A 10,560-nucleotide genomic window follows, 5' to 3' on the forward strand; every position below is an offset into this window, starting at 1 on the left:
AATGCGTGAAAAAGTTTGGATGCTGGACTTGAACCGTTACTGCAGGTTGGAAATGATTTCTCTCATCACTCTTGAACAAACCATTTAAGTTGCTGTCCGGTGTAAAGCACTCAGCATTGCAGGGGCTCTCTCCATCAGTAGTGATCCCAAAGATAATTAAAAACATCCATTAATCTTTTTATCCAGAAAATCTCAATCAAATGCTTTAATTTGGTCATCTTGTCTTAAGTGGCTTCTATCAGATTCTGTCCTCATGTTTTGATGGACTAAGGTCAAGACTCTGACTTGGACATTCTAATATACAGAATTACTTTGGTCTTGCCCACTGCATTTATGATTTATTCCAGTGTTATGAATCATCGTCATGTTTATTTCAACCCCTTAGAGTTTGAAATCTCATATCCTGGCATCCTGAAATTCATTCCATTGTGAGTAATATTCAGGGCTGAAGTCAACAACATATAATACTCACTACATTACATTCCAGTTGAAAAGCCTATAATTGGAAAGTTTTGTGATGTGAAATATCCAGGCAGTTTTAACAAGCTTAAGACGTGTAGCATCTATAGGTACCTTCCATAGACACCAATGTGGTCCAGTGTTTTTCTTGTGGAAATGTTCTTTGCCGCTTGTTTGAAAATTCTACAGCACACCTGAGCCCTGGATTTTGTAGGATGCCTGCTCCTAAAGAGCAGTGAGGGGCCTTCAGGGACTTCAGAGAAGCCCTTATGAGAACAGTAAAAAATACTGTCTGTAATTATGATTATTGATTATGTTGAAATAAATTATTTGCAATTTATTTCTCCTGTCAGATAACTTGACCTACATTGATGATCCCAAAACCTGGATTAAAGCTCTGCAACACTGTCGGGATCGTCACAAGACTTTAGTGCACATTGTAAACTCTACAGTGCAGGAGTTCGTCACACAGATGCTGCAGGGTAAGATCTATCCAAACGGCGTGTGGATTGGGCTTGAGAGGAACATGCTCTTCCCGTGTGCCTCATGGATGTGGACTGGTGGACCCTACGTGAACTATTCTGAGTGGAATTCCAGCTTTCCAGTGGACCCCACCAGTCAATACTGTGGCAAGCTGGTTGGCAATGGAAGCAAATGGCTGGATTCTTATTGCAGTGAGGAGCTTCCTTTCATCTGTCAGGTCAGTTTAAGCTTAAACACCACCTCTGTCTAATACATGATTGTTTATTTTTGTGTAACATTTGCATGACTAGTGATTTATTTACATGCCAGCGGTCTGTGATGTACAGAGTTCATAATGAAAATCACTCTTTATTGTTTCTAACAGGATTAGATCACTAGGAGGAGCCACTATAGAAAAAGGTCTCTGAATTAATGTTGAAGCTTCATATCAAAGTCCAGCTGTAGTGCAGAAGAAGCGGACCTAAACAGCTGTTATAAAGGTTTATTACACAATTTTCATCTTCATGTAGAATTTGTAGAAATTAAATAGCGCTACAGTCAAACTTTCACTTAGAAACTCCGCTATCACTCATAGAGAAATACAACACTAAACATTACTTAATCACTGAATGCTCATTCTCATCAATTCAAGCTTTTAGCTACTTTTTAAAAGGTATAAAACACCGTCATTTCAGTTTAAGGCGCACATTGTTTTCTTTTTTAACATGTTTTGCTTTGTTTTATCCAAAGACTGTTCTATTCAGTAGTTCTTTAAATATATTTGCTTCCAGGTTCAACTTTTTATTGTTATTTAATGCAGTTTTTTCTGCTATTGATGAGAAATTTTTGTAACAAATTTAAACAGGAGTGTTGGATTGTGTGAAATATGTTATATGGTGACGGGTCTCTCTTAAACAAAAGAACACCTGTGGAAAATATTTATATTTTACTTTGAACAAAATAAATAAATAAATAAAAACACATCAGTTAGTGTTTGTGTGATATTTTTTTTTTTTTTTTTTTTTTTTTTTTTGCACCTAAATTGTAAACAGGCCTACTCAGCTTTAAATGCAGACAGTTACCCAAATATCCTGCCTTCACAGTAAAACACTGTGGATACAGTGATTTTACTAGCAGTCCACATTATCAGAATAATGCTCACAGTTAGAAGAGAATTATGATCAATTTCCAAATAGCTGACACTTTTTCTTTAAGTTTGAAGGGCAAATCGATATGAATTTACTTTGTGTAAAACTCTGGAAGGAATTCTAGTGAAGTCTGATTGCTGTATTGATTAACATAATTAATGAACTGATTCTATTGATCCTATTGACACTCCTCCATGGTTTCATTTGGTATGTAGCTTGTTAAGGTGAGGCGCACTATCATAACAAAATAATAATCTGTCTAACTGAACTGGGTCATTTTGCTGGTTCATGACTATTTTTCATGCTAAAATTACATTACAAATTACTTCCAATACAATAACAGCATACCTATATAAAACAACTTGCATGCACGCAAATACAGTTATAGGCAAAAGTTTGAAGTCTCCCAGTGACGTTTTATTGAAACAATGTTTCCAGAATGTTTCAGACTTTTTAGGAAAGATTTTCAGACTTTTAGTAACTGATAACTAGCTGCTCAGTCTGTTACAGTTTCCCCATGTATGGGATAAGTTAAAACATTTGAACTCCCATTTTTTGAGCCGAATTGTTCACAAATATGGGATGTTTGAGACAAAGTCTCCACTTTGTAGCAGAGATGTGCGAGTATTACACTGTGTCACTGTTTTACACCATTAAAACACCATTTTGTTTCGTCTTCATACTTTTATCCCATTTTATAATCTACGTCAGTTCCTTTGAAGTCAGGTTGACATAAACCCAACCACCGATGCCAAACTTCCTTATAGCACATGCAACACTTTTCTCAGACATATTTACCCCAGTGAAGACAACATCAATTAAAATCAGACAGCCGAGGGATGTACTTACTAAAGGGTGAAGAAACAACATCAGCAAAATAAAAACCCACATGGGTATGAATCTGGGTTTTTGTAAATTATAAACTTTAAAGAGTCATGCATTAAAAATGACCCTGGGATATGATTCAGATATGATTTGTACATTGTTATGGATACTGAGTCTGAGGGAATAATAGTGCGTTCACACTTCCAAACCTGATAGAACACATCTGACGCAGATCATCAATCAGTTTAATTCAGTGGATCAGGAGTATTTGATTCGAGCTGGAGCTCTTTTTCCTTTATTATTTTGCTCTTAACATAATACCCATGATAATCTATGTGGCCAATATCTGTATAGCCACACCTTGTAACAGGGTCCATCAGGGACATGGTGTAACAATATGTTATCAGTGGCTCAGTGAGTGTCTGGAAGATGTTAAAAGCTGGATGGCCAACAATTTTCTACAACTCATTTTCTTATTAGGAACACCTCTGCCTTCTACACTGTAGACTGGGGTTCAATCCCCACCTGGGCAAACACCCTACACTATACCAATAAGAGTCCTTGGGCAAGACTCCCAACACCACCTTCACCTACCTGTGTAAAATGATCAAACTGTAAGTCGCTCTGGATAAGAGCGTCAGCCAAATGCCATGAATGTGAATGTATTAAATGTCAGAGTGGTACAGGAGAAATTACTATAAATGCAATCAGGTTCAAGGCCTCATTGGACCATATGTCATTTGTGCCTGCAGAGCTCTTCACAGTTTATTGTGCAGTTCAGTCCACACTTTGAATTTGCACAGAAAGGTAGCTGCTTTGCATTTCAGTTACTTCACTCAGAAAGTCTGGTTCTGATCCATATTTGCATAATTCTATTCCTATTTATTTAAAATTAGTGGTTGGTTTGTGTAGTGGTTAACACCTCTGCCTTCTACGCTGTAAGCCCCCTACACTATACCAATAAGAGTCCTTGGGCAAGACTCCCAACCCCACCTTCACCTACCTGTGTAAAATGATCAAACTGTAAGTCGCTCTGGATAAGAGCGTCAGCCAAATGCCGTAAATGTAAATGTCTCAACAAATATTGTTGGCCTATAATAATACTGACAGCTTAGAAGGAAGTGTGTAAATGTTAAACAGAACCTCTTATCTCCAAAATGGTAACTTCACAGTAGAAGGAAACATCATTCTTTACTTGTAAAGGAAGGTAATGGAACAAGACTTTTTAGACCAAGTACTTTTGAAGCATTTCTATTGGTCCATTCATCACACAATTTTGACACAATGCTAGCTGGAGTTTTAAAATTTGTCCAAAAAAATAAATGTAATAAATGACACAAATGGAGGTGCAAGATTTTTGTGCAACGGCAACAAATATGATAACTTTCAAGTGTTCGACAAAATAAAATGTAGGTTTTTTTGTTCATGAAAGGACAGTGCAATAACACCTCCTCCTTTGCTTTCTAATATATTCTGTGTTTCACTGATCTACTCTACCATTATTGTGGCATTGCCTTTGTCTTATAAACCAATAAGCTGAATAAACAAGGTGTGTTTTTTTTCCTCGAATAATGATTTGCATAGCACTGTCTCTGTGTACAGTAAAAGGAGGGGCAGATAGTTTGCATCCATATAACTGTTCAGGGAGAGTTTATCACAAGGAAAAGAATATTATCAGTGCAAGAATTCTGGAGATTCAAAAGTTCTTGTACACACTACGAGCGAATCACCACAGAGATGTCAGGTAAGACAGTTTCAGACTGAAAATATCTGAACAATGAATTAGTTGAATGGGAGTCTAGTGACAGAGAAGCTTCCATTAAATGTAAAATGTCCCGTCTTTAAATTTTATTTAAGGATTGAGAGAAAAGAATTGCTAAATAATTAAGAGCTGCTTTTGTAGCACAATTTGAAAGTCTATCTTCGGCACAGTTTGTTGTCACTAATGATGGAGTAGACCAACATCCACATTTACTGTGCCATTCCACTTCATGCATATCTTCTAATGCAGTGATTCTCAGTGCTGATTCTTCTACCACCACGCTATTCATTTATTTAGTTTCCTTGGTAAAGAGTTTGGACAAATAAAGAGTTGAAGACAAAACAATGAACGAAAATAGAACCATTACAAAAACATAAAATGTAAAATTTGCAGCAGCCCAAATTTAACTCAACTTTCCAGATCATTTACTAAAGGTAGCATGTAAAGTGAGAAAAGCAGCGGTCCTACAATGGAACCTTGTGGAACGCCGAATTGTTCAGATTACCCTCTAGCCTCAGATAACAACACTGCTGCTGAAAGGTTTTGGCACTAGGCAGCACTGCAACATACCTGAGATTATGTTCTGTAGATGAACCACTTACCACTACACAATATAACATTTGTTCAGATGTTGTGCTTCTTCACATGTTTTTATACCTAGCATCCATAGTGGGTTGTAGAACGGAAGCTCTTGTCACTCCTATGTATTTCTGCAAAGTTGGAGGCTTATTTCTACAGTTTGCATAACCAGCTCTACATAAGATTTCAGACTTTCACTACACTGATCTCAAAAGATTTTTACTCTGTGCCCAGCAATAATCATCAAATATGTCTTAATTCTGAAAAAAAGTGCTGTATTACTGTTTGACAATAACAGCTGTAACTCTTGTGACCGTAAAGTTGTCTGATTAGAAACTAATTTTGCTTTGCTTTGTTGTTGCCACTAGCTGACGTTACGGCTGGAGTTTCTTTACCTAAAACACGTAACACATTGGCTAAAGGCTTTGACTGATTCACACCACACTTTATGCACAGTTGTACATCTCTGCATGTTTATAAAGGAGAATTCTACTCTAAGTGCCAATTTGCATTGCTTACAGTGGAACTGTGTGAGAACTCATGTACACTGTGTCCGATTATCACTAAACTTTGTCATCATGAATCAAAACATGCTGAAAGTGCGGTAGACTGTTCTATAACACAAATAGCTTCCATTCAAGAATGCTTTCTTTAGTTATTACGATTATTTCAACTATTACACTGTATTATATTTACTGTACATGTGATGCTAAAGGAGGAGTAAACACAGTTTAATGGATTTCGCCCACTAAACACAGCCCACTTAGAGTAATGGCCAATGGCCCTTTCTCATCAATGTTGTGTACAGTCAACTCTGATCGTAAAGTAAGGGCAGACAGATTTCAGAGTTTTTTTGTTCACCTGTTTCATCTGTTTTTGGTTTACAAACCAAAATTCTTATCACTGCCATTCATAATACAAATAAAAAGTAGAAAATGACTTGCGGCAGGTTATACACAACAGTCTAATGATTAGAAAGCTAGCAAATAGCACTATATAAGGTAACGTACAACACATATATGTACTCAGCTACGACAAATGATTAGTCAGCATGATATACCATTACAGCTGACATATTTTTGAACTGATCTTACCATCATATAGCTCACTTCATAATGCAGGTCACAGAGCAGAACTGCTGAAGGATTCATATTCACTGTGCATATTCAGTCACTTGTTTGCTGAGCAAAATGAACCTGTCACACTAATTAATTAAATAGAGTATCATTATACTCTTGATAACATTACTCTAATTGATAACAACCCTGAAGGCAGATTTTCACCCTAATGCATTGAGGCTGACTGTCTCAATTACCGTAACTGGGCCAGGCATCTAGTTAGCTGCTCACTGATTTATCAGCTCACCTGCAAACAATGTCCAATGTTGTCTGCTGAAGGCCTCCAGCAGTGCTGAAGTCTCTTATGTTTATAGAAATGAACATTAGTGCTGTATTTTGCCTGTAAACAATACTTCAGAGTTGATGCTTCAGTGATAAATCACCAGTAGCTGGAAATAAGTTTTAGAAAGACAAATGAATGTCACGCATCCTCCAAGTGCCTCGTTGGACTCGGACTCGATCACATGATTTCCACACAGCTAACAAACAATGACACTCACCTGGACTCAACATCGCAGAACTCTCTGGGAAGTCACCTGACTCCTCACTCCTATCAGCGCTCTCACTCTCCCGAATACATTTACGGCATTTGGCTGATGCTCTGATCCAGAGCGACTTACTGTTTGATCATTTTACACAGGTAGGCCAAGGTGGTGTTAGGAGTCTTGCCCAAGGACTCTTATTGGTATAGTGTAGGGTGTTTGCCCAGGTGGGGATTGAACCTCAGTCTACAGTGTAGAAGGCAGAGGTGTTACCCACTACACTATCCAACCACTAACATGCATCTCGAATACTAATGTGCATCACGTGTGTTATTGATCATATGACAAACCTGGTTAAGTATATAAGCTCGGGCTTTAGAATAGGGAAGTTGTGAGGTATTGTATCTGATCCATGATCTACTGAGCGTTTATTCCGCTATATGACTTTTGCCTTTGTTCTTTGACTTTGCCCTTTTTGCCCTGCCCTTTGGATTTTTTGCCTGGTTGTTGGTTTCAGATTTTGACCTTCTGCCTGAATTTTTGACTGTTTTTGACTGCCTTTCCCTTTTTGAACAAATTGCCTGGTGTTATGATTGTGATTTTATATACATACATACATACATATACGTCTGTGTGTGTGTGTGTGTGTGTGTGTGTGTCTGTAGCAAGCTGAACAGGAAATATTTAGTGAACTTTGATGTATATATAGAATAAACATTGATATATATTAAATGAATCAATTATTATATTAAATGTGTGTGTGTGTGTGTGTGTGTGTATGTATGTATATGTATGTATGTATATATATATATATATATATATATATATATATATATATATATATATATATACACAAGTCTTTGTTTAAGGTGTGCAAGAGCATCTAGAGTATTTAAGATGGAACCATTAAATACAGAGAGAATCTCATCAGGACAGGACAGGACAGGGAGGAGATGCCAGAGAGCGCTGAAGTATGAAGTGAAGCGGGAAAAGTTGAGGGATCAAGAGATTTTGGGTTTTTGTGAATCACCATGGTTTTCTCAGTAAGCAGTTCAGATAAATCCCATGTATGAATATTATTCATATATAAAATAATAATAATATTTCAGTTTTATATGATGTCTTTATTAGCAGAATTTGCCTGGTTTGTAAGTGGTAAACTATAAATTAGTTTCCTTTTTATTTTTTGCAGCCCTTATGTTTTGGTTGATGTGCTACATTGTATGTTTAGGTAAGTAAATGTAAACACCTACACTCAAATCTGTCTTTACATATAGCTGAGTAGCTACAGCAGAGTGTGCATTCTCATATCTACATTGATAAATATATTGTACTATGATGATGTTATATATGTTAGGTTTATATATATATATATATATATATATATATATATATATATATATATATATATATATATATATACATGAAGCATTCAAGTCTTTTTTTAAATGAACAGTACAGTAAGACTATAGTGTTTACATAACAAACTGATCATAAATTTAATCAAAGCTATTCAGAAAACAAAAACAATACAAAAATAATAATACATAATAATAATACACAATAAATACATTCAATAGACATTGGATAGACATTCAATAGATTAGATTAGCACTTTATCTGAGCTTCATTTTCTTTGATCCTTTATGTTTATTCTGTAACAGATATGATTGCAGATCACAGAAGGTGAATATTTCAGAGAAGAATATTTTCCTTTATTGTCTTTCACTGCTTTCATATAAATGGTTTAATTATCTGCTTGTGTTATTTGCTTTATTGTTGTAAAGTTATTAATGCACAGATCTTAAATACTTTCAGATCCACAACAAATTCCCTGAATACACTGTTTCTCTTCAAAGACAAAAAGCTACAACTCTGTAAAATAAACAGAGGAGGTAGAAATTGCATGGAAGGTGCTGAAGCGCTGCTGATGTAGTCACTAAAATGCTTTACTCTTTATTTAATTGAACATCACCAGAAGTACAAAGTAATGAAGGAGGAGAAGTGAATGAAATGTTCATGACAGTCACTACATGTTGATTACATGAAACATTAATGTACATTTCTTGAACAGTACAGAAGCATTTATGATAGATTTTCTGTTAAAACCTAATAAAATATTCATAAATCCATTCAAATCTATTCAGAGGATTAAAAACAATACTAAACACTCAACAAGCATATTCAATATGTATTCACATTATATTTGTTACTGTGCCAAGTGTTTAAAATGATGTGCTTAGGAAATATTAGTGAACGTTTTTTTTAAAACTCTGCTAGTCATTAATAATAAATTACAGAATTCAAGACCTTCTCAGTTTGGCTATGATAAGGTGCACAATACATGAGACTTAATGGTACATTACTTGTAAACAATATAGTTTATTATATGCATATTTGAGAAGTTCAACACAAGTGGAACAGCTAAGACTGTGGATTGAAACTCTTGTGACCTCAATTTAGACCACAATGTTAAACCAATAAGTCACATTAGTACATAAACTCAAACAGAGTTTCAAATTAAGCAAAATATTTATTTGTAAATTATTTTCTCTGGTCCAGTACCGGGTCTGAAAATCTGTTTCTGCTATATTGAGCTGATTGTTCTTATCCTAAATTAATTAAGACCATTTTAGCCAGAAAACAAATCAGTATTCGAGTATTGAGCAGGACTGTCAGTCTGGACATCTATATTAAAACCCACAACACCTACAGATCAACATAGTAAAGGAGCTCATCTGTGATCCTGAGTTTAAAGCCAGTTTTTATTCAACTTAAACTTGGAACTAAGTTGTAAATAAATCTGAAGCTGAAACTTTGCTTGTGTGTAAAAAGTGATTTCAGAGCCACTCGGTTCTCCCTGATGGAAACTGTTTACCTTCAGTGTTTTGTGCTTCTGATCATTTTAATAGACGTCAGCGTCACTAATTAATGACCTTCTATTAAAAGACTGGTTTACCAAGAGAGACGCTGGAGGACTTTCACCTGAAATGAGTTCATGAAGCCAGTCTGGTTATAAAAATGATAACAGGACATCAGAGCCATGCTAACATGTATGTGAGGTCAGTTAAATAAGCCTGTATTGTAAGTAGGTTAAATTCTTATATTTAGTAAACAGTGGTATGTCCTTCATTCTTTTCATCCAGAAGCCTCAGTGAAGTGCTTTACAGATGCTGATATTTTGCTCCTATTTCTTTACAGAAGACTTGGTTCATTTTTGTTGTAGGATACTTACTTTAGTGGCTTAAAGATCTGTCATCACATGGTATCTCCTGTTGGCCCTTCTGTTGGTTTGGACTTCTGGAGCTGAGCTGAGACTAGTAATTAAAATAATAAGGAAGTGACAGAGGAATTAACCAGTGAGGTTTTAAAAACACGTTTTTCACTTTATAAATGACAACGACTTCTCTTTTTTATGCAAGTGCGCTCATATTTTAATCAACTCATACTTCAGTCCAGTTTTACCTTCTGATTGCACAGAAATGATTGAAATTGCTCAGCAGTGTTGAATCCTGTGTTTCCACAGTGATTCCTGCTTTTACTACACAGTCCACCAGTTCCAGTGGGTGGAGTGGTCAGCCATCCGCCAGGTCACCAGCAGTGGGGAACACCACAGTTATGCCACCCCCCAGTTCAGCCTCCAGAGGAACTAATCTCTTTAACACTTCATGTAAGTCAGTGCTGAAGTATTGAAAGAAAAATCAGACAATTGCTTTCTAATAGGT

General features: G+C 36.0%; 2 protein-coding genes across 2 annotated transcripts in view; both read left to right on the forward strand.

Annotated features, from left to right (window-relative positions):
* LOC108442320 (cell wall protein DAN4-like) overlaps positions 1 to 1,898 on the forward strand; it is a 44,240-nt gene extending 42,342 nt beyond the window's left edge. The window contains exons 17-18 of the mRNA XM_017722308.2: positions 813 to 1,159; positions 1,307 to 1,898. Of these exons, the coding sequence (XP_017577797.1) occupies positions 813 to 1,159; positions 1,307 to 1,312 (353 nt within the window). The 3' untranslated portion in view covers positions 1,313 to 1,898. The remainder of the gene's footprint in view (positions 1 to 812; positions 1,160 to 1,306) is intronic.
* Positions 1,899 to 4,575: 2,677 nt separating this feature from the next.
* The window catches only part of LOC108442308 (lithostathine-1-beta), a 7,601-nt gene continuing 1,616 nt past the window's right edge, over positions 4,576 to 10,560 (forward strand). The window contains exons 1-3 of the mRNA XM_017722289.2: positions 4,576 to 4,638; positions 8,028 to 8,066; positions 10,362 to 10,505. Coding sequence (XP_017577778.1) covers positions 4,632 to 4,638; positions 8,028 to 8,066; positions 10,362 to 10,505 — 190 coding nt within the window. The 5' untranslated portion in view covers positions 4,576 to 4,631. The remainder of the gene's footprint in view (positions 4,639 to 8,027; positions 8,067 to 10,361; positions 10,506 to 10,560) is intronic.

The sequence above is a fragment of the Pygocentrus nattereri genome, chromosome 11, assembly GCF_015220715.1.
Source record: "Pygocentrus nattereri isolate fPygNat1 chromosome 11, fPygNat1.pri, whole genome shotgun sequence".
Taxonomy (NCBI): Eukaryota; Metazoa; Chordata; class Actinopteri; order Characiformes; family Serrasalmidae; genus Pygocentrus; species Pygocentrus nattereri.